This window comes from Canis lupus, chromosome 16 (genome assembly GCF_048164855.1).
Source record: "Canis lupus baileyi chromosome 16, mCanLup2.hap1, whole genome shotgun sequence".
NCBI lineage: Eukaryota > Metazoa > Chordata > Mammalia > Carnivora > Canidae > Canis > Canis lupus.
Window position 1 is genome coordinate 27909029 of NC_132853.1, and position 24221 is coordinate 27933249.

At 41.7% G+C, this 24221-nt stretch overlaps 1 protein-coding gene and 1 long non-coding RNA gene across 21 annotated transcripts in view; one reads left to right on the top strand and one right to left on the bottom strand.

The window, feature by feature from the left end:
* TEX14 (testis expressed 14, intercellular bridge forming factor) overlaps nucleotides 1–24221 on the top strand; it is a 108295-nt gene that overhangs the window by 64514 nt on the left and 19560 nt on the right. For all 20 annotated transcript variants that reach the window (XR_012008734.1, XR_012008735.1, XM_072779782.1 and 17 more), the window contains 12 exons: nucleotides 3304–3455; nucleotides 5206–5396; nucleotides 5958–6108; nucleotides 7306–8210; nucleotides 11023–11129; nucleotides 13616–13741; nucleotides 13917–14005; nucleotides 15118–15399; nucleotides 16231–16331; nucleotides 18233–18352; nucleotides 19995–20061; nucleotides 23125–23206. Coding sequence is in view for 18 of the 20 variants with exons in the window: in XM_072779782.1 (XP_072635883.1) it covers nucleotides 3304–3455; nucleotides 5206–5396; nucleotides 5958–6108; nucleotides 7306–8210; nucleotides 11023–11129; nucleotides 13616–13741; nucleotides 13917–14005; nucleotides 15118–15399; nucleotides 16231–16331; nucleotides 18233–18352; nucleotides 19995–20061; nucleotides 23125–23206 (2373 nt within the window). In the remaining 2 variants the exon portion in view is untranslated. The remainder of the gene's footprint in view (nucleotides 1–3303; nucleotides 3456–5205; nucleotides 5397–5957; nucleotides 6109–7305; nucleotides 8211–11022; nucleotides 11130–13615; nucleotides 13742–13916; nucleotides 14006–15117; nucleotides 15400–16230; nucleotides 16332–18232; nucleotides 18353–19994; nucleotides 20062–23124; nucleotides 23207–24221) is intronic.
* On the bottom strand, nucleotides 11121–15779 carry LOC140606421 (uncharacterized). The gene is made up of 2 exons (XR_012008737.1): nucleotides 15514–15779; nucleotides 11121–11309 (listed from the first exon to the last, which is right to left on the bottom strand). It is a non-coding gene; the product is annotated as an uncharacterized lncRNA (long non-coding RNA).

A 24221-nucleotide genomic window follows, 5' to 3' on the forward strand; every position in this document is an offset into this window, starting at 1 on the left:
CTTTGTGTATTACATTCCTCCGCAGCCTAGTGTGTCTGCCCCACCAGATGGTGACCTCTGAGAGGGCAGGGTCCGTGCATGTTCATTTTCAGCTCAGGACCTGCCACATAGTAAGTGCTCGATTGAATGTGAGCAGATGAGGGAACAGAGTCTAGATGTTTGAATGTCGATTAAGTGAACAGACGAGTCCAGATGATGGGAAAACTTAAAATGGTTCAGAATGGGATTGACCACTTGGGCTGTGTGCAGAAGCAGGAGAAACTAAAGAATTTGGGCATTTTTGCCTTTGGTAACAGCAGACAGGCTTTTCAGGAAAACTGTGGCAGAGTCCAAGGTATTTGCTGGGTATAGAGTGCCATCTGTTGTTGACATGGAGGCATGACCGTTTCTTCTTCCTGAGCTCTCCAAGAGAAATATGAATCCTAGAGTGAAGAAGAACTTTGGAGATGGCTTAGCCCAGCCTTATCTTTTACAGGTGAGGAAACAGGCCCAGAGCGGGGAAAAGATGGTCTCAAGTTACCTGGCTGTGGCTAGAACCAAGTGGTAGGAGAATGTTCCCTGGCTCTGGGAGCAGAATGGATTGGAGGTTGAAGATAGGAAGCCCAGGCAGGAGGCCACAGTGTGGGGCCTGATGGTGACCAAGGAATTAGAATAGAAGTGAAAAATGTGAGATGCATTGAGGAACTGGGATCCACAGATTGGTCAAGTGAGGGGCTGGGAGGTAACTGAGTAGGAAGGTAAGGTGGTGTGTGTTTTCTTTTGGGTTTGTTGACCTCAGAATGGAACTTCAGGCAGAAATGTCAGTCAGCAAGCAATTACAGCCACAACAGCATACCTTCTGTGTGTGTGTGTGTGTGTGTGTGTGTGTGTGTGTGTGTGTGTGTGTTTAAAGGATTTTATTTATTTATTCATGAAAGACAGAGAGAGAGAGAGAGGCAGAGACACAGGCAGAGGGAGAAGCAGGCTCCATGCAGGGAGCCTGATGTAGGATTCGATCCCAGGTCTCCAGGATCACGCCCTGGGACAAAGGCAGACGTTAAACCACTGAGCCACCCTGGGATCCCCTAGCATACCTTCTTTGGAAACTGATAACATGAGCTGAGATCTAAGAATCCAGACTAACTTTCAATTCCACATTTATTTTTGGTAACACCCTATTTGAGCTAGTTTGTTTGTTGAATGTTATTGCCAAGGGTAACACTCCCATCTCGTGGTATAAAAATGATATAGCCATTTTTCTTATTCTTCAAATCCTTATTAATGGAATCTTTAGAACTGGAATTGACTTTGCAACTGGTATTGCATAGCTGTAGCCAAATGTAATTTTAATAATGTCAGAACTGAAGCCTAGAAAAATAACTGCCCCAGAATGACAGCCAGAAAAGAAGCTTCCCACAGCTAGTTTTAATAGAGAAGGAAGGGGGATTGTGAAAGAAGAAGGTGAGTGGAAGTAAATGCTATTTGTAGGTGACCTGTCCCTTACCAGGGCCTTAGATAAGCCTGAGAGGCCTGAGAAGGTAGGTGAGTGTTTCCCTTGAAGAATCACCCCATAAAGTGAAGAGCCAAGCATGCTAGGTCCTCAGAGTATATCGCTGATGGTAAAACACTCCATTGCTTTTCCTGTGATACTAATATGATTTTGGTATACCTCTATGCTGTTCATACTATACCAGACCACACCTAACTATTCAGCAATACAACCACAAAATCAATACTGACTTTTCTAACTTGATGGCTTCCTGAACTCATTGCCATCTTCCCAAAACTCTACTGGAAGAGGTATTATTTAGGGAAGTTTGCTCAAAGTCTGAAAAGCCCATCCCATCCTCAAATCTATGTTTTGCCAGATCAGCAAAGAATTTCTGGTTACTTGCTTTTTAAAAACTTAGTTATTGGTGTGCCAGGGTGGCTCAGTCGGTTAAGTGTCTGACATACGATTTCAGCTCAAGTTATGATCTCATGGTCATGAGATCGCACCCCATGTCAGGCTCCACACTTAGCAGGGAGTCTGCTTGGGATTCTCTCTCCCTTTCCCTCTGCACCCCCCCCCCTTCCCCGCCATGCATGTGCTTTCTCTCCAAAATAAATCTTTAAAAAATTAAAATTAATTATCTACTAGCATTCAGTCTTTATCAAATGTCTAACATAACATTCATATTAATAAGTTACTTGTATAGTGGGTTATAGCTCAGAGTGTTACCACACGCAAGTTTTCACTAAATGCTCATGACAGCTGTAGACAAAAGTCAGTGCTGACCTCACCCTGAGGATTCTTGTTAACTCGAGACATTTAAGATGCTTTGACTTCGTTCTCAAAGAGTCTAGTTGGGAAGTTGAGTTTTTTAAGCCAGTGAACCTTTGAGTGCTGAACTGAGAGGACTTGTTCCCAAGAGGCCAGAGTTCAGAAGAGAAGCAATCACAAGGAGTTGGAGGAGTACCACAAGGCTTTGATAAAGCAGATGGGGCTTGAGGGGGATCTTGAAGGAGTCTTAGATTCATGTATTCAAAAGTAGGCTTTGAGGCCCTTGTGTAAATTTAGATATATATGCTATAAAAAATAGGTGTCTCTTCTCATGGAGCAGACTCTAGAAGAGGGGAGAAGATAATAAGCAGTAAATAAGTGTTCTGAAGCCAATGAAATAATAATAAGCAGTTAATAAGTGCTCTGAAGCCAGTGAAATAGGGCTGTAGGTGGTCAGGAAAAGCCTCTCTGAGGAGGTAATTTTTGAGCTAATACCTTTGTTACAAAAAGCATCCAGTCACATTGGGATCTCTGGGTAGAGCATAGCAGGCAGAAGAAGCCAGTTTGCATTACAAAGACCTGAAGAGGTGATGTACTGGAGAAACTCAAAGAGAGCCACCCATGACTTGAGTGAATGAACAAGAGAGAACAGTCAGATGCAGTAGGAGGGTGGGCAGGGCACAGTCAGGTAGATGAGAACAGCAGGCAGAGAGGGTTAGCTCTCAGGATCTAGCTGGGTTTCTAGAAACTCAAGGAGTTGCCGATCTTTAGAGGCAGATGTTTCACAAATGTACCATATGACAGTCATGATGATCTTTTATTTTTTATTTTTTTAGATTTTATTTATTTATTCATGAGATACACAGAGAGAGGGAGGTAGAGGCAGAGACACAGCAGAGGGAGAAGCAGGCTTCATACAGGGAACCTGACATGGGACTCGATCCTGGGACTCCAAGATCACGCCCTGGGCCAAAGGCAGGCGCTAAACCGCTGAGCCACCCAGGGATCCCCTCATGATGATCTTTTAAGATATGAACCTGACCTTGTGTTTCCTTCTGTAGCCAGGATGGACGTATACACAGGGACCTGACTCGAGTGCCCCTCCCGATCCAGCTGTACAACTGGGCTGCCCCAGAGGTGATCTTACAGAAGGCAGCTACAGCGAAGTCAGACATTTACAGCTTTTCTATGATCATACAGGAGATTTTAACAGGTAGATCTAATAGCTCATTGTGACCAGAGTCTCTAATTGGATTTCTGCTCCCCCAGGAGTTGGTTTTATGAAAATGCAGGACATAGAAAAAGAAATTTCTTCAAGGAGACTTCTTTGTGCTTATGAAAGATATGAAATGATTTCCCAGAAATCTTTCTCTTTTGACCTGTTCTTTGAGACTCAGCAAAGCCCACCTATCATCCTATTAGTGGTAATGCATTTAACCTAAACAAAGTTTTTAAACTGAATATTGCTGTCAATGCTTAGGGGTCTCTATGAGATGCCCCTTAAGAACTTGTAAATTAAAAAAAAAAAAAAAGAACTTGTAAATGAGGGGTGCTTGGGTGGCTCAGTTGGTTCAGCTTAGGTCATGATCCTGGAGTCCTGGGATCAAGCCCTAAATCAACAGACTCCCTGTTCAGCGGGGCATCTGCTTCTACCTTTTCCTCTCTCGCTGCCCCACCCCCTGCTTGTGTGTGTGTGTGGGCGCACTCAAATAAAATCTCAAATTTTATAAAACTCACTCTCAAAATCTTCAAAAATTAAAAAAAAAAAAAAGAACTTGTAAATGAGGGGAAAAGGCTGGCTTTGGAGAAGTAAACTATGAAATCAAACACACCTAGGGTTCAGTGAAAGACATGGAAGCTTTTCCAAACTTGCAAGACCCTAATGTGAAAGAAGTGATCACATATCTGAAGACACAGGAATCTTTCAGGAGAGGGGAACACACATACAGTAAAACCACATTCAGTGGAGGGGTGAGAGTCCCCTCCTATTTAGCAGTGTTTACCTTCTAAGAGGCAAAACCACACCTTCCATGAGAGGAATGCATTGGGCTACCCATCCTGATGCCATGAAACATTCCCTGTGGTGTCTAGGCCTGCAAGCAGGGAGCCCACATGCACATGATTCCATCACTACTTTTTTCTGTCTCTGTAGCAGGAATTTCTCTGGTAAATGGGTAAAGCAGTGTTTTGTTTATGATTGGTAGTTTTTTCTATAAAGATAAATTAATGTTTATTTTTAAAGATTTTATTTATTTATTCATGAGAGACACACAGAGAGAAGCAGGGACATAGGCAGAGGGAGACGCAGGCTTCTTGGGGGGGAGCCTGATTGGGACTCCATCCCAGAACCTTGAGATCATGACCTGAGCCAAAAGTAGACACTCAGCCAACCACTGAACCACCCAAGCACCCCAGAAATGAATGTTTAAAGGGGATGAGTGACTTGACTAACATTACCCAATTTTACCTGATTTCTTTTTTTTTTTAGGATTTTATTTATGTGAGAGAGAGAGAGAGCGCGCACACAAACTAGGCAGAATGGTAGGCAGATGGAGATGGAGAAGTAGGCTCCCCCCTGAGCAGAGAGCCCAATGCAGAGCTTGATCCCAGAACCCCAGGATCACGTACCTGAACAGAAGCCAGACTCTTAACTAACTGAGCCACCTAGGTGCCCCTCCTCTTTTTTTTTTTTTTTAAACATGATTTTTATTTTTATTTTTATTTATTTTTTTTTTTTTTAAATTTTTATTTATTTATGATAGTCACAGAGAGAGAGAGAGAGGCAGAGACACAGGCAGAGGGAGAAGCAGGCTCCATGCACCGGGAACCCGACGTGGGATTCGATCCCGGGTCTCCAGGATCGCGCCCTGGGCCAAAGGCAGGCGCCAAACCGCTGCGCCACCCAGGGATCCCTAAACATGATTTTTAAATGCTACTCATTCCTATGGCTTTTTCCTTAACAGATAACATACCCTGGAATGGCTTAGATGGCTCAGTTATTAAAGAAGCCATAGTCTTGGGAAAATATTTAGAAGCCGATGTCAGGCTTCCAAAACCTTACTATGATATCGTTAAGTCAGGCATCCAGGTCAAGCAGAAAGACCGAACTATGAACCTTCAAGATATCCGGTACATTCTGAAGAATGACTTAAAGGTAAACTCTGAAGCTGTTAGTTTATTTCTGCTTACTAATTACAGCAGTGTAGGGGGTTAGAGACCAGGAAGAAGCTAGAGATCAAGTTGTAAGAAGCTTTGGATCTCATCACACCTTTTCTGGGCTCCCAAGAAAAGGAGCTACTGCTGCTTCACTTGGTGAGGGCAGCAGGGAATTGATGAGGGAGGCTGGGGAAGCTCGGCACATAATGCGATTCAGTGACTGGGAACTATTGTTATTATTTAAAAAATACTAGTAATAACAATGAATTAGCTAATTTGGATTATAGTCTGACAGGAGGTAGGGGAGTTTTTTTTTTGTTTTTTTTTTTTTGTTTTTTTTTTGAGGGAGTTTATTTGATACCTAGATCTGTTTCAGAACCACTAGTGAAGGAACGCCTGGCTGGCTCAGTTGGAAGAGTGTGAGGTTCTTGATCTCAGGATTGTGAGTTTGAGCACCACATTGAGTATAGAGATTACTTAAAGAAATAAAACTTAAAAAGAAACCGGTGACATTGAGATGATTATAGATGTGTCCTTGATGATATTTCTCTTGTTATAGGATTTTCTTGGAACACAAAGAACTCAGCCAACTGAGAGCCCCAAAGTGCAGAGATATGAACTCCATCCTGATGTCAATGTCTATCTAGGACTGACATCAGAACATCTGAAAGAGACCCCTAACTTGGAAATAAAAGAGCTGAAGGAAATGGGTATGGCCTTAACCCACATAAGTATTATTTGATACGAATGTATTATGAGAGTTGCTGGCTACAACTAATCAACTCCTCCAAACTGTACACTGGGAAAAGGTGATGCCTTAGGGAAAAATCAAGATGCTTGAAATTACTAAGCTAAATTTTTTTGGCTTCATAAACACTTTGGCTGGATCCAGCACTAAGCAGTAACAACCAGTTTATTTCTGGCATGATTATTCTTAGGAATTTATTTAATTCACAAATAAAAATGGTTTTTAAATTCAATACTATTATCTGTTCATTACAGAAAACTTGAAATCATACAGAGAAGAAAGTTACTTACCATTGTAATTCTGCTACTTAGAAATAATTTATTAATATTTTGATATTTTCCTCCATCCTTTTCCTGTAGCCTTACAGCTTTTTAGAACATTTAGAAATCTTAGAATTCAGAGCTGAAAAGGACCTTGCAATCTATCCAGCTTAGTATCCTTATATTCCAGATGAAAAAGCTAAGGGCTAGAGAAGTTGTGGCTTGCTTAGGACTCCAGGGCTTATAATAGAGCTGGAATCCAGGCCAAATGACCATTATCTCTGCCTCTCTTTGGACAGGGTTGGAAGCCTCCAGAATGACCCCCCAAGCTCATTACTTTAGCTCCTTCATCCTCTTCTCTGCAAGCTGTACACCATCAACCGGGGTGATGGGTGGTCAGTTCTGGTGTTATTTTTTGAATTGATCCTTCCCATGATGCAGGGTCTTCTCGGCAGTGTTTTGGTACTTTTATCAGATGCTCACCAAGAGCATAACTTTAACCGACATGAATATTCAGACTCCTGTGTGTATAAGAAAAAGCTATGAATTTAGTCCTTAGGATTCAGGGGTCTGTAATCTGCTAGTCCTGACAGTTATGTGTATTTTTTTTTTAGTTATGTGTATTTTAAATACACTATGATGTAAGCTTAGAACATTTTCCCCAGGGTTTGATCTCTCCCCAATTTTCTACTCAACTCACGTCTAAATGGAAATTTTCATTTGTTAGAAATACCCTCTCACCCTTTGTGAGGGTATCTGATAGTCTTCCACACCTATGAAGGGAATGGGAAAATAAAAAGCTGCTTTCTCTATTCTCACACCATTCGAGCTGCATGGCAAGGCCACTTAGCGGCATGTGATCACTTTAATTAGTTGCTTGTTGCCATTCTTTCCAACAGGCAGTCGGCTTCAGTCACCCAGGGGTCCTTCTTCTCCCACTGGGAAAGCAGCACCAGATCCTCGGGTCCTAGGTCCAAGTATGATGGCTAAGGAGACTCAGAACCAAGACACTGCTTCTCCTGCCTGCTCTGTGGTGGAAGAAGCTAGGAGCCCCAGCCCAGGGCAGACCAGCCTCTGTAGCTTTGAAATCAATGAAATCTACTCAGGCTGCCTGGACAGGGGGAATGACAAAGAGGAGGAACCCCCAGGAGATGGTTCATCTTTTGAGGATGCTGGACCAAGCCAGGCAGATGAACTGAAGTCCATGGAAGAAGAGTTGGAAAAGATGGAGAGAGAGGCATGCTGCTTCTGTGATGAGGATGAGAGCTCTTCAGAAGCTGGCACAGAGCTCTCCTTTGAGGACTGGGATTGGCAAAATGATTCCCTTAGCTCACCCAGCCTGCTTGAGGCAGCCACAGGCAGTGTGGGCAATAGGCGCTTGACTGAGGAGTACATCAGTAAGTGTGTGCTGAACCTAAAGATTTCACAAACAGTAATGCATCAGAATGCCCATTTGCTCAGGAATATCCAACAGAAAATCGATAAGCTTGAGATGATACAGAAGGAGCAGGAGGAGTGCAGGTCTTTGTGGGCTTCTTCAAGAGAGTTTGCAAACATCTATGACTTTCCTTCAGCTGTGGGCCCCCCAGCATCCAGCTATGTACCTCCTGTCATGCAGCTGTCAGGAGGCCAGTGGCTGGGCACCAGTGGCAATTGCCTAACACTGACAAGGCCTTCTATAGTGAGAGACTTCCAAGGGGGACATTTTGGCAAAAAGTCCAGGAAAAAAAGTGACTGTGGCTGGAAACCTGTCACCCAAGTCTCTGAAGAAAGCACTGGGGATCAGTCAGAGAAGAGCCATCAGGTACAGCTAAGAAGTGGGAGATAGGGCAGCATGTTCTATAGGTCAAAATATTCAAGTATTGACAATTTTACATGATTGAGTTACTAAATATGGTATCTTGGTCAGGTATTAATCCCCATTCTAAATTGTTTATTCATTCACTCATTCATTCAGTAAACATTTATAGAGCTAGAGGCTGTACATTAGACCCTGGGATATGATGATGATTGAACCACAGGCTCTGCTTAGGAGTAGTTCCAGTGTGGGACAGAGGGGCCTGGTCATCAAAGAAGACAGCTTAAAGGAGCTGAGAAAACACCATGGGGACTGGCCTAGGAGATGTATCTTGAGGCTTAGTGAGGTTGCCGAGTGGCTCCTCCATGAACTCCTTAAGGGCAGAGCCTGGGTCTTACTCATTCTGTGCCCTAGCAAGGGTACTTGGCATGTAGAAGGTACTTGATAGATGGTCATTGAGGGAATGAATAAATGAATTAATTTGAATAAGTTCACACATAGAAAGCTGTCTGCCTCTTGAATCACAATTTTATTTTATTAATTTTTGAAATATTTTATTTATCTGATACACACAGAGAGAGAGCAAGTACACAAGCAAGCAGAATGGCAAAGGGAGAGGGAGAAGCAGGCTCCCTGCTCAGCAGGGAGCCCGCAAGCTTGATCCTAGGACCTGAAATCATGACCTGAGCCAAAGACAGATGTTTAATCAACTGAGCCACCCAGGCACGCCTGGAATCAGAATTTTAGAGATGGGTTAGCCATATCATTTTAGAGAGTGTGAAGCTCAAGATCAGTGACTTAAACTTCATAAAGTCCAGGTGTTATAGAGATGGTGTTGGGGTAGGAGAAGTCATCCCCATTGGAAGAAGGATTTTATTACTAAAGTTTTTTATAATTGCTGGTCTATAGAGATAAAAGGCTGGTCAGCTTTTAGTGGGTTTTATTATACTTTGAAAATTCTCCACCTATAGTGCATCCCTTTATTCCCTGCACCAGGCAAATGGCCCCCACCCTCACCCCACCCTCCTACTGCACCACTGCCAAGGCCCACAGGGGATTAGGGGCTGGTTTCTTTACTCCTAGTCTGGTGTTCTTTCACTGTACCCTGCTGAATTTCAGTGAGACTCCAGTCCTCACTTAAAACGTTTGGAAAAGCATTGGCATTTGTTTTTTGTGTAAAGAGAAGGCAGAAAGAATTTACTTAGACTCTAATACTTCTATTTCTGTTGAAAATTCAGATTTGCTAGAAAATTGTTGGAAATAACTTTTCTTGTATATTATGTTTTGGTTATCTCTTGCTGTATAGTAACAACAACAACCAAAAACGAAACTTAGTGACTTAAAATAACTGATTTATTATTTTTCAGAATTCCATGTTGGGGCTAACCCAGGTGATTCTTTTACGCCATGTAGCTTGGGCTAGGATCACTCTCTTGACTGTATTCAGCTGGAGGCTGGGCTGGGCAAGAAGGTCCAAGGCCTCATTTATATGCCTAGTGTACTGGGCTCCTCCTAGTGGCATCTCTCTGCACTTGACTTTCTCATCATTCAATAAATAGTCTCACCCCATCTTCTCTATAGCATGACAGCTGGCTTCCCAAGTGAAAGCAGAAGCTGCCAAACCTCTTAAAAACTAGTCCCAGCCCTGGGGACAATATCACTTCTGCTTTTTTCCGTAGGTCAAAGTCACAAAGCTAACTCAGATTCAAGGGGAGGGAAGTCGATTCCAGCTATTTTGTGGCAGTGTGGACAAGAAGGGAAGGAATTGATGGCAGGTGTCATTGAAAACTATCTACTAGTACATCTGATTATATATAAAACAATTATACCACATTGAGTTTTTCTTTAAAAAGTCTGCCCTTTCTACTATAATAAAGGAATATGGCATTTCCAACTAAATGGATTTTTCAGATAATTGAAATTCATTCCTTTAATTTCTCAGTTATTAAATATTTAATCATGCCAAATGAAACATTACAAACTTCCTGTTATCCTAAATCCTATTCTGAATATATTCTCAATATTTTCTAATCTTTCTTTGGTGACTGACATTTTTTAGGACATGTGTTATTTGTTGCTCCATGATAAAGTTGTTGCCTTCAGCTCCTGCTAAGGAATCTTTGCCCCCATGCAAAATCCTCTGGAGCTCATACTTCAGGGAGCTTATGACCATTTTTATGCATCCTCTCACCTTTGGACATCATGCTGCTATCCCAGTGCACCACATTTGCTACCTTAACTTGCTTCAGGTTAGAAAATATGATGAACTAAGTTTGTGAAAATTGTAATAAGCAGATCCAGAATTTTCTCTTTGGGATAAAATATACAGGCTTTAATTTACTTCTATTTCCAAAGTATTGTAGCTTTTATTTTACTGTGTCCTATTTTCATAGCATCCCCAACTGGTGAATTCAGGTTACTACTTTCTGTATTATATTGATGACAAAGCTGAAGCAGAAGACTCTCTTAGATTATTCTGAGGAAGGATTAGACTAGAACCCAGGACCCAAAGCTCCTGCCACAAAGCTTGCTGACTTAGTAATAGTATAAGGGAAAGTTACTCGATTTTTGAAGTCTGTTTTATCTGCTCATTCTTCACTTGCTCCCAGTCTGGACTGGCTTCCTGGGGGCCAGCATTTCTGTATAAGGACCTCCAGCCAAAAGATGAGTTACTAGATATGAAACATGCAAAGGGAAATAATCTTCGTAAGTCTGGTTATTTTTGTATATTTAGCAAGAATGACTTGAAAAATAGAATGTGAGAGTGAAGAGGAATTTCTTTTATCAAAGTACTGAAACACATTTACTACTTTTTAAGCTGCCAACTTTTTGTGGACCTGGAAAACAGAGCCCTTGTGAACAATCACAGCCCACTCAAGGAGCCAAGCACAGTTTGGAAAGAAACAGGAGCCCAAATACCAGCAGGTGGGGTAACATTTTATTCTTTGTGTCACCAGGCCTTTAGACACCCATGTGGTCCCAAAACCACTAAATGATCTTCATGTGTCTTGTGACAAAGAGATTGGGTGATGAAGAATACTAACAGAAATAGATCTTGGCAGGTTTTCTATTTCAAGTGGGTAGGATGAGCCATATAATGGAAACCTGTAGGAGAAAACATCCAAGGTAAAGGAACTGGCAGGCTAATCAGGCAGAAATCATCATTTGTCAAAAAGCAAAGCACCTTTCCTTTCCAAAGCTTCCCAGATTATTTTTCTTATTAAAAGAAATGCCAAATATTCCAGCTGTCAGTGCCCCAGAGACCAAACTATTTGGAAACTGGGGTTGTTCAAAATAAGCATCCCTGACTCCAGAGGAGGGGTTGACCAGTATAACTGTTACCATGCAGCCTTTGATTTTCAGCCAAATCAATGAAATCAGTCAGCTTCAGTACAAATTCTAGGAAGGAGAGCATATGTGTACCCTGAGTTTTTCAGAATTTAGGTAAAACAAATTTTATTTTGCATAGGGGCAATTATTAAAGGGCCAGTAAATGTGTTTCAAGAAAGACTGTCTATCAATTTTAGTTTTCCTTTTTCTGTTGTTAAATGGTAGCTTTAATCCATGGCTTTGAAGTCAGTTCTCCTGGAAAAAAGTAACTTTTTGTTTCTCTCCCAGTGGTAACTGAGACTAATGACAAGAGTTTTCTGTTCCCTTCACATTGGTAAATGTGCCCACTAAAGGAGAATCAAGGAAAATGCCCAGAAATTTTAGTTCAATGTACTTTACCTTTACAAAGGGAATTACTGTAGAACCAACTAACTGGCCTCAAAGGGGTTAGAGCTCACATCATTGAGAGAAGCAGGTGTGGTGACAGTATGGCCATTAGATGACAAAGCAAAGCCATAGTTGTGGCCTCCCCTACCTCCATTCACCCTGTTCCCCCAAAAGAACAAAAAACAGACAAAAGAAAGTTTGACATTTTGCTACCAATTCACCTAGTTTTTTTGTATGCTTTTAAAAGTTTAATCTTTTTTTTTTTAAGATTTATTTATTTATTTATTCATAGAAACACAGAGAGAATGAGAGGCAGAGACACAGGCAGAGGGAGAAGCAGGCTCCATGCAGAGAGCCTGACGTGGGACTCGATCCAGGGTCTCCAGGATCACACCCTGGGCTTCAGGCAGCGCTAAACCGCTGCGCCACCAGGGCTGCCCTAAAAGTTTAAATTGTAATTATATACAGTTACATTTATTTATTTATTCACTCATTCATTCATTTTTAAGTAAGCTCCACACCCAGTGTGGAGCCCAATGCAGGGCTTGAACCACAACCCTGATATAAAGACCTGAGCTGAGATCAAGAGTCAGATGCTTAACCAATTGGGCCACCCAGATCCCCCCATATAGGTACTTTCATATCCTGATTTTTCATCTTAACATTAGAACATTAGAACAAGAGCATTATCCCACATTATTAAAAAACATGCTGGGGGTGCCTGACTGGCTCAGTTGGAAGAGTGTGCAACTCTTGATCTCTCTCATCAACCTAAATTCTGTGAATTTGAGCCCCATGTTGGATATAGGGTTTACTTAAGTAAATAAAGATTAAAAAAAGAAAACATCCTATAAATTCAAACTTGTTGGATCCCCCCCCCCATTGTTGAATTATAGCATGTTTCATGCTTTTATCCATTTTGAATAGGGCTGCAGTGACTTGTAGTGCAGCTTTTTCTACACTTTGGGTTATGTCCTTGATGGATTGATGGAAGTAGAGTTACTAGGTCAAAGGATTTAAACATTTTAAAGATTCTTGATAGCTGCTGCCAAATTGCTCTTTAAAGGAGCCAGCCAGATCTGCCCTTTCCAGTTCAGCAGTGTCTCTGTGTCTTCCCTGATCCAGCAGGGAAGTAGGGCATTCACGATGACAAGGAATTCATACATATGCCACAGGTCACATATTTTCAAGGAGTTACTTTGGTAGGCGATGAGATGTATATGTAATCATGGATATGTAGAGGAAGAAAGATTCCCTTAATTTTCAGATGAGGAAACCTTGGTCCTGAAAGGTTAAAGTATGCCACAGGCAGGCATCTGGTGAGTGGCAGGTAGTGTCTTGAACTTAGTGAGAGTAGGCTGAAGATCTCTGAATGTTCTTTAGACTCCTTGGTGCCTTGTGGCCATTTTTGCAAATGTTAATTATTGTGCTCTCACTGATACGCAGGTGGGCTTGTTACTGGAGATTCTGATGGAAGGGTAAGGAACAGTTAATTGTATCATCACCTGTGTTCTGTGGCATTGTTAGGGGGCTCTGCTAGGGCTCAGAAGTCTGTCTGGTGAAACTGGGTTTCAATTGTGGATTTCTTCTCCCTCTGAAAATTTCTCAGGAGTGCTTTTAGAATCATGAAATCTGAACTTGGAAACTGAAAAAAATCTTCAGAGATCTTCTAACCTAGTCCTTTCATTTCTTAGCCATGGAAGGCCTAAAGAGTCCAGTGCCCGAACCAGGCTGACTCAGTTTAATAGCGCACTTGTCACTGTGTCAAGCCACCCCAAGGGACCTCTCCTGTTGGCTATCCCTGACCAGGGCTCTATGAGGTAAGGAGTTTTGTGATCTGAACATTGAGTCTGGCGCTCTCTGGTGGTAGTCATTCAGCTTCAGGAATGGCTCTGAGAGTAGGGGGACTGTCCTCTGGGTGGGCTTGTGGGTTCAGGGTTGTGTCAGAAACTTGAGCAAACTGGCATATTTGTGTCCACCCTTCCCCCAATTTAGGATGAGTCTGGAATCTGTATCTTCTGAAATCTGTAATGTGAGGTTAAGAAATAATGAAGATGATGGAAATGTACACTTAAAATGGAAAAGTGAGTAAAAAGTCATAGATTTTGTTGGGCCAATGAAATTTAAAGTATATTTCTAATCTGGTTTTTATCTCTAAGTACACAGCTCGTATTGCACCAGCCTCCCACATTTCTTTTCTTCTATTGGATCATTTTAGTTTAAAAGCAAGGCCTTTTTGATTATAAATTGCAGAAAGGAAGTGCTTTTTTCTTGCTCCTCCTCCTCCTCCTCCTCCTCCTCCTTTTTTGTTTACCACCTAGTCAGGAAAAATAAGCTTTTATTAAGATGAGTTTTTTAAACATTGTTTAAATGAATACGTTTTGTGTTATTAGCCTAAAGAAAAGAGATTGTCAAGCCCACCACTATGTATACTGTTCTGTTTAGTGATTTATTTTTCTGGGAAAAACTTTTTTCATTTTTGGACTTTATAGGAAACATTTCCATTATATATGTGTTGATGCATATTATATAACAAGTGTAGCAAAACAATACACAGTATAGAAATTTAATGTGTAACATTCATTATGAAAGTAGAGAGCATGCAGTGTCACTTTTGCATATCCTGTGGGCATTTCCTTTTGTAACAGTTTTATCTTATAAGTTTAAAAGGATATGGTATCTGTGTTTTTTAATACTAATGTGTTAAATAACAATAACAAAAGTTTAGAACATTTGGAATGAAGATGTGCTCATGCAGACACACATTAAAAAAATACACACACACATATACACACATACACACACACACTCCCAAAATATGAGCTCTTTGTAGTCTAGAGAGGCTAGACAAACTCAGAGAGAATCCTTTCCACTAGTCTCTACAGACTGGGGGCTATAGATGTTATTTTATTATAAAATTTTCACAGCAAGAATGTCTATCTACAAGTTTTCTGCTACTTTCCATTACCAGAATTCAGAAATGAACTGAAATTCTTTCCTTCCCTCTGTTACCAATTCTCTTCTCCCCTTCAAGCCAAACAGGGCCAAGCTAAGGTTGATGCAATTCTAAAAAGGCAATTCTTTTTACAATATGAGCTATAAAATATAAAAGTATAAGGCAGCTCTTTAGGAAGCAAAAGCTTTTGTTTCCAGTGCTCACAGTTCTATGTTAAATGCTGCTTTCTCTTCTCTCCAGTGGAGGTGAAAGAAATGGCAGAGAGAGCAGCTACTGGGCAGCTGATGGTACCACCATGGCATCCTCAGAGTAGTATGACTCTAGAGGGTGAGGCTAAAAATGAGCCTGATTCCCTGCTACAGCTCCCGATGAGGGACCCTGAGAAATTGGGCTGGCAGTGCACTGTAGAGTATCCCAGGAAAAATGATGAGCCAGGAGGAAATGGCAAATGTGACAAAATGGACAACGGTGACTGTGACAGGGATCAGCATGGCAGACAGCCTGGGCCTCAAAGCTACATCAGTAAGTTCAGTTGGAGGCATTGGGATAGGTGAACTCTATCAAGTTGTTAGTAAGCCTCCTGGCATATTTCCTTTGCTTGGTCTTTTCTCCTTTTCTCTGGGAACCCTGAATTACCTGGGAAAGCAGCGTACCCTTTTGATTCTACTGTCCTTCCAGAAGGTAAAGAAATCCAAAGATTTGTGAGTTTTTCTGTTACTGGAGCAGATCTGTTTGCTCAAAGGAAGCAGAATAATCTCTATACAATGATCCTGTCCCTGGATCTGACCTGGCAGGGAAATGAATCTTTCTTACTTGAGTGCAGTGGTAGATAGATGGCCATTCCCTACTGCCCATTTCCTTGCATTGCATTTTAAGCCAGAAAAACTCCACTGGCTCCCAGAGATTCTATGCCAGAAGAACCTAGAGACAAAAGGCATTGACTGTCATCACTTTATAGAATTTATAGGTTTAAACTGAAAGCCATGTGGTTCCACCTGTTTATTTGTTTGAAAGTAGGGCATGGAATATTATTTCATAGTTGTTTACCAGTCAAAGAAAGATGCATCTAAAATTATCACTTAGGTAGACAATCTAGTGGCTTGGGCTCTTTCAGTATTTAGAATCTGTTCCTTATTAAGCATTGCTTTAGAATGTGTGGGCAAAAGGATTGATGATACAAGACTATGTATTGGGGCCAGGCCAAATCACTTTCTGGACTGAACTTGACAGATGGGACATGGCCACCCTTGGCAGAATATTCCCACATCTCTTCTCTCACACCACTCTTCTCTCCTTCCATGCCATCTAAATATCACTGAATGACTACGGCCCTGGTTGTGTTAAAATCATTAGGTAACAGGCACCTGTCTCTCAGAAAAAATGAGCAGCCAGAGCATAGTGAAGTCTTTCAAGCAAGTTCTGATGCGTCTGTGGTCATTGAGAAATCTTACAGTGTAAGTAATATGGCCTGCAGAGCCAGGTTGAATCTGACAAAGTAGAACTGAGTTGTTATATACTACGACAGTGAAATATTGTCTATAGTAGTTCTTTTTTGTTGGGAGTATGTGTTCTCACGTGTCTGACACAAATGAGGAAGTTTTTCTTCCCCGCCTAAATACTTTTTGAGTCAATTCAACTTAGAGCATTGTGTATCTTGGAGCTTGTGCAGAACACAGACAAGTGTCAGATTCAGGAAGCCCTTGAGCTTCCTGTCTGGTTGGATAGATGAGACCAACTCTGGAAGCCCAGTGTGAGGTCAAGTATCAAAGCTTGTAGCCCAACAGGTGACTGAGGTTTGATTGGAGTAGGAAGAACAAGGCCAGGGTTGTGATGAGAGTGCCTTTGCCTAGAATGTCCTCTAAGACCCAAATTCAGCTCTCAGCAGAAAGAATGTGTTCATGCCTGATGACTGCACCTCAGCAGGATCAGTGTATTGAGGTTCTAACCCTGTTTTAGGGTTTTTTTTTTTTTTAAGATTTTATTTATTTATTCATGAGAGACACACAGAGAGAGGCAGAGACACAGGCAGAGGGAGAAGAAGGCTCCATGAGGGGAGCCCGACTCAGGACTGGATCCTGGGTCCCCAGGATCACACCCTGGGCCGAAGGCAGCGCTAAACCACTGGGCCACCAGGGCTGCCCTGTTTTAGGGATTTAACATGTCCTTAAAGCATGCAGTTGGGCTACAGTCCAGCCAGGCTGAGGGACCAGAATTTTTCAATATTATGATATGAGGACACAGTCACTTAAAGAATATAAACAGCAACTGAAAATGAAATAATATAAAAATACAATTGTAGTAACATTTTTCTTTTTCTCACATGAGACCTGGAAGGATAGGCCATGTTAAGTATACTGGCTTGACTGGAGAAGCAAGTCTGTCAGGAGAGTGGGGAGAGTATGTGAGGCCAGGCTTACCTGAGAAGTTTCAATTTGATATGAGAGGTAAAAGGGAGCAGCTGCCAAGTGCATAGGAAGAGGAGGCTTGTTGCAAAAGCAGCATCCAAGGAAATAAATCACGAAACCTCTGCAAAGAGATGACTGAAGGTATAAAGAGGAGTTAGTTGCCTGCCCATGTGGTAATCAGTGCCTGCATGTGGAAAAATCAGCAGAAAAGGAAGAGGTGGAACAGAGATGTTGAAGAAATAATTGGTACTTTTGAATTTTCAAATTTTATTTTTATTATTGAGATTGCATTGTTATTTTTATTTTAAAGCTTTTTTTTAAATTTACTTGAGAGAGAGGGAGAGTGCAGACATGAGCTGGGGGGGAGAAGGAGAGAGAGAATCCTCTAGCAGATACCCACAGTGAGCTCAGATCCTGAAGAAGCAAGCTCCATCTCAGGGACTTGGGATCATGACCCAAGCTGAAGGCAGATACCTAACTGACTGAGCCACCCAGGCGCCTTGTGTTGCTATTTTTAACATCATGTTCCTTCGCTTGCTTTTAAACTATAGCACCCAGGGAACTCTTCAGTTGCTAGAGATCTCAGCTTCCTCATCTGGAGGACAAAGCATCTGTGGGTGTTCAAGCTCCATCCCAGCTTGAGTTGTCTAGGGCCTTTCTTAGTATTTCGGAACAGAAAGGTCACCCAACTCCCTCCCCCTCCACTGTGCAGATGAAGATGATGAGTCCCAGGACTGTCATTTGCCTCACTTGCTGCAGAGGTTTCACAGCTCACTGGGGAAGGAAGTCAGAGGCAAATGTTTGAGCAGGCAAGAAGGGCCAGCTCAGAGAGTATCACTCTTACTACTGGGTAATTTTAGATAACCCCATTATTAACACTGTATCCAACTATAAAGGGATTTGTTTACAATGAACACCAACCTAAAAGTGATTTCCTGCATTGTTAATAGGATCAGTCCATGCGATCAACTTGTTCACCAGAGTCTTCTGAGGACATAACAGATGAATTTTTAACTCCAGAACATGAATATTTTTATTCCTCGACTGCTGAAGAAAACTTAGCTCTAGAGGTAAAAACCACAGTGTAGGGTAAAGTATTTTTCAGCTTTCTCTATTGCCTTACTCCTTTTAAAATAGCTTAAGTGTATAATATTGACTTAGCAGTGTTTTCATGTGTTTTGAAAAGACATCTGAAAAATAAAGAGTTTTGAAAATGGAAGGTCATATGCAGTTTCTCCCAACACTGCGGTTCCTGCATTTGTACAGGACTTTGTACTTTTTTTCAAAACACTTTTCTTCATGCTACCTAATTCACATATCGTTCCTTTGGAGAAGAGAAGAAGGCCTGCTGTTATTCCTCTGTGTGAAGAAGTGGTAGGGAATTAGCCCTGGCCTGCCAAGCGTCAATAGCAGGAGAGCCAGCATCAGAGGCCAGGGCTCAGCATGATTGTGAGGTTGAGCAGTGCATGGGGCTTTCTCAGGAACTGGCCTAGCTTTGACAATCACCTATTTGTACAGAGTATTTTCAGTTATAAAATGAAGCTGCTTGGATTTCCTTATTTATAGAATTTCTACCTCACCTTCCTGCTAACCTGCCACCTTTTTTGGACCTTTTACCAATACGGAAGATGGGGTGGAGGAAAGGGAGGAGGGTTATATGTCTCAAACACAACATTTGACTGACAAGAATTCAGTGATACAACAGAAGCATCATTTCCACTATTCTGTACTTCTGATAACTCAGAGCAGTTTTTCATTATTAATCTTTCAACTATTCTTGATTTTACTGTGAGCAGACTGGAATGTTAAGAAAATCTTTAATAAAAAGATAAAAGTATATGTATATATATATATATACACACACACATACACACACATACTATGTACATATGTATATGTATATATATACATATATAAAATGTAACATAGAGAAAAGTACACAGCTCTTAAGTGTGCAGCTCATGGACTTGCACAGATTGAACATGTTCATGTAACTAGCACCAAGATCAAGAAGCAGAATGTCATCTGTCCTCCAGAAGACCTCCTAGGCCTCCTCCTCCCAGTCACTGCACCCTCTCAAATGAACCAGTGTTTTGAATTCTCACCCCAGAAAGTAACTTTGCAGTCTGGGCCATTTTTCCAAACTTCTTTGGCTTTTCTTTTTCTTTTTTTCCCCTTATTTAATTAATTAATTTATTTAATGATTTTATTCATTTATTTGAGCGAGAGGAAGGGAGAGCACAGAGGGGGAGGGGCAAAGGGAGAGGGAGAAGCAGACTCACCGCTGAGTAGGGAGCTCCATGTGGGGCTGGATTCTAGGACACTGAGACCATGACCTGAGCTGAAGGCAGATGTAAACAACTGAGCCATCAAAGTGCCCCCCAACCTTTTTTTGCTTTTCTGATGAAGGTCCTAGGAATCAAAACATCTTTGTTGGAAGGTTGGAGAGGAAGGGATAATGAAATAAAGGAGGGAAAAGTCACATAGTTCCTCCTCACAGTGGGAGGCAGGGGAAGCCATGTTGAGGAGGAACATAAAGTACAAATGAGTACTTAGTGTCTTTGAAACAGGTTTATTCTTTTTCTATAAAAGATGCAAGAACCTTACAAGGATTTTCAAGGTTTAAGAACATCAAGAGATTCTCCTTCTACCTTCTGATTATATGTCAGCCTCCAGTGACCCTGCTTTCTTTGCTCTTTTATTCTTATGTAGACCTCCAGTCCCATAGAAGAGGACTTTGAAGGAATACAAGATGTATTTGCCCAACCTCCAGGCTCTGGTAATAAGCTCTTTCTTTTTTTTTTTTTTAAGATAATTCAAGCTTTTTTCTTTTATTTATTCATGAGAGACACAGAGAGAGAGGGGCAGAGACACAGGCAGAGGGAGAAGCAGGCTCCATGCAGGGAGTCTGACATGGGACTCGATCCTGGGTCTCCAGGATCACGCCCTGGGCCGAAGCCGGCACTAAACCACCGAGCCACCCGGGCTGCCCTGGTAATAAACTCTTAAGGCAGATTCCTTTTTACTTGCTTTCACTTTCTATTGGATGACAGATCTTTAGAGCTGGAACAGTCCTTAGAGATAACCTCCTCCAGGGCTTTGATTTTTACAGATGAGGGCTCAGGGATTTCCCCTCATTAGAATGAATCTCCTGCCCCTCACCAGCCTCCTGACATCCACATATCATGTTATCTGTACTTGCCTTGCATTCTTTTTTTTTTTTTTTTAAGATTTTATTTATTTATTCATGAGACACACACACACACAGAGGCAGAGACAGAAACAGGCTCCATGCAGGGAGCCCGACGTGGGACTCGATCCCGGGTCTCCAAGATCACGCCCCAGGCTAAAAGCAGCGCAAAACCGCTGAACCACCCAGGCTGCCCTTGCCTTGCATTCTTAGAGCATATGTTTAGTGGTTGCTGCTGCTGCTCCTCCTCTCCCACTTCTTTCTCTCCTCCTCTTTTTTTTCCCCCCTCTAGTCTTTTTAAAAAATATTTTATTTATTTATTCATGAGAGACACACACAGAGAGAGGCAGAGACACAGGCAGAGGGAGAAGCAGGCTCCTTGCAGAGAGCCCGATGTGGGACTTGATCCCGGGTCTCCAGATCAGGCCCTGGGCTGAAGGTGGTGCTGAACCTCTGAGCCACCCAGGCTGCTCTTCCCTCTAGTCTTTCGTTAGATTTCTCACCCCTTTGTGGCACATAGCAGATGCTTGGTTATCTTCACTGAGCTGAATTGAAGGATTTGCTCAGGCCATACGACTGGTTATTGGCACAACAAAAACTGGAACTTGCTCTTCATGTCCTTTTCTACTCCAAAAGGCATTTTCCTTTGCTTGCTTAGCATCTTGTCAAAGAGTTAATAACAGCCGATAGAGCATAGTCAACATAACATCCTTCCCTTGGGAGGTCTTGGGTTCTATATAACACAGCAGCTGCTTTCTGTTACATGAGAAATTAACTTTTTTTAAAAATATTTTATTTATTTATTCATGAGAGACACACACACACACACACACACACACACACACACACACACACACAGAGAGAGAGGCAGAGACACAGGCAGAGGGAGAAGCAGGCTCCATGCAGGGAACCCGACGTGGGACTCGATCCCAGGTCTCCAGGATCACACCCCAGGCTGCAGGCAGCGCCAAACTGCTGCGCCACCAGGGCTGCCCAGAAATTAACTTTGGATCAATAGCCCGGGTGTGGCATAAGATAAGATAGAAGTGAACCACTGGTTCTGATATAGACATTTTAAAAATTGTACACTTTTACTCTTTTAAGGTATACAACCATCTATTTTAAAGCCAGAGTTACCCACTTATTGAGCCATGTAGCTGTCTGTTTTCATGTCTCAGCATTCTGAACCCAGGCATAGTGGGCTTGAGTTCTGAACTTTATTCCCTTCCTCCTGCTGGATGCTCTGTCTTCCACCTCTAACTTGATTCATGCCCCTGTCACAGTCAAGAGCATTTTAAGAAGCAATAAGCTTTTAGATGAACAGTTAAATTCTCAGGACAACATGTATTAAAAGTCCCCAGACCTGGGTCTTAGGTTATCCACTTCCTTCTGTGGAACCTCTGCCCATGATCATTTTCTGTGTGAACCTGGCCTATGTATAGCCATTTCACTTCTGTTTGGAAGAGGGTAGAGTAGGATAGAGAAGTTATGGGGCAGATAGGTAAAAAACCTAGGGCTAAGTTTGATACAGATATCCGAAATACATGAAGAAGCCTCTGATTTACTCATTTCCTGCTTTGAGCCTTTTTCCCCCTTTTCCATTAGGGCTCTAACATATACTCCTTCAATACCAGGTGTTGCCACAGGTACCAATTGGACCCATGCTGGGTTCAAACCCAGTTCTGCCACTGATTTCCCGCACCTCCCTTGCATTACCTTGGGCAAGTCATTTCACCCCAGAGCCCTGCTCTTCCTTTGTATAAAATAAAGGAGAGAGACTCTAAAATCTCTAAGTTTTCCTCCAGCTCTAATTGTGCTTATTAGGAATTCCTTTATGCTTTCTAGATATTTGAAAGAAAGTCATGAAAAGAAGAACCCCAATTTTTCTCTACTGTTGGGGTTTCAGATGTTCTTGGTACCTGCTAAAGATGACATTGCTTTGGTGGGCCTCCCCTTTGCCCACCAGACTATGTGTTCCTAAGGAATGGCAGAGGGATCATGTGCATTTGCCAAGAAGCCAGGCTGCTCTATCTGTCCCCTTCTCTATAAACCAGAGCAGTATAGTGGTGGGAAGGAAAATGGATAGTGGCTCTGTCTGCCCGAAGGTCTGCAAAGTATCTTACTGAGAACTGGTGGGGAATATCTTCAGACACTTGATGTCAGGGGAAACAGAGCATAGTTGAAATAGCCCCCCCCCCCGCCCCCCTTAAGTGGAGTCTGTTAGCCAAGAGGCACAGTTAACATCCTGGGAATGCCCAGCTAATGGTCTTTTCTATTTGGATCTTTAATGAACAAACAGTTCTTGGTTTCAACGCCCCCTGGTGTCTGTTGACAGGAACCAGGTCAGTTTGCCTTCCTGAAAAGACAAAACAACATTTGTCTCCAGAAATAACCGAGTGGTTATGACTGAAAAGCCAGTAAATGGCTTGATTGTATTCTGAGAGTCAGAATATAGTTACCCCTTCTGAGCAAGGAAAATAAACTTTCAGAGCAATCTCCTTCAGCACTCAATCCAAACCTAATTAGGAAGTACTTTGTTTATCTAGATTATTTCTTATTCTGGACCAGACCAAGGGAAATTCTAGGAAATGAAAGTAATAATCTGGGTTGGCAAAAATTCAGTTAAAAAATGTATTTACTTTATTGTTTAAGGTGAAGAAAATTTCCAAATGAGAAAAAACCTTGGAAGGAATGCTGAGATTTTGACTAGGTCTCAATTCCAACCTATACAAAGGTATGTGCTAGTATTTTATTTGTAGTTTCAGCCTCACAGAAGTAATGTTAAATGATGATAATATCCTATATTTATATATTGCTTGTCCTCAAATGTCTTAGCTACCATGTCATAAAAATGAGCTTTGGGCAGCATAGCTTTCTTAGGATTTGTTCAGCAAGATTGTGAAGGATTGTGAAAAGGAGTCATTATCTGTATTCAGATCTTGACTCTGCCTTTCCATCTCTGTAACCTTGGTCAGGTTTCTCAACCCCTCTCTTCTGTTTCTCCATTTGTAAGATTCCAGGAACAAGAATACTTACAGAGAGTGCTGACATAGAAATTGAAAGTAATAACATAACTCCTGGCATTTAATGCAGAGAAATGTTCATATAAACCACATATATAGGGGCACCTAGGTGGTGCAGTTGATTGAGCATCTGACTCTTGCTTTCCACTCAGGTTGTGAGGATCTTGAGATCGAGTCCCTGGTCAGGCTCCACGCTCAGCTTGGAGTCTGCTGGGAATTCTCTCTCCCTGTCCCTTTGCCTCTCCTGCTTGTGCTCAAGCTTTCTCTCACTCTCTCTCAAATAAATAAATAAATAAATCTTTAAAAAAAAAAAAAACCCAAATACATGAATGTTTATAGCAACTTTATTTATTTATTTTAGTTTTGCAACTTTATTTGTAATAACCAGAAATTGGAAACCCAAATGTCATCAAACGAGTCAGTGATTTAACAGACTGGTACATCCATACTGTGCAATACTTCTCAGCAATGAAAAAGAATGCACTATTATTGATACATGCAACAACCTGGATAAATCTCCAGAGAATTGTGCTGGGTGGAATGAGCAATCCCCCAGTTATTTACTATATGATTTCATTTATATAACATTCTTAAAATTATGAAATTATAGAAATTAAGAACAAATGAGTGATTTCCAGGGGATAAGGAAGAGGTACGCAGTAGGAGAGAAGTAGATATGCCTATAAAAGGGCAGCATGAGGGATCCCTGTGGTGGTGGAAATGTTT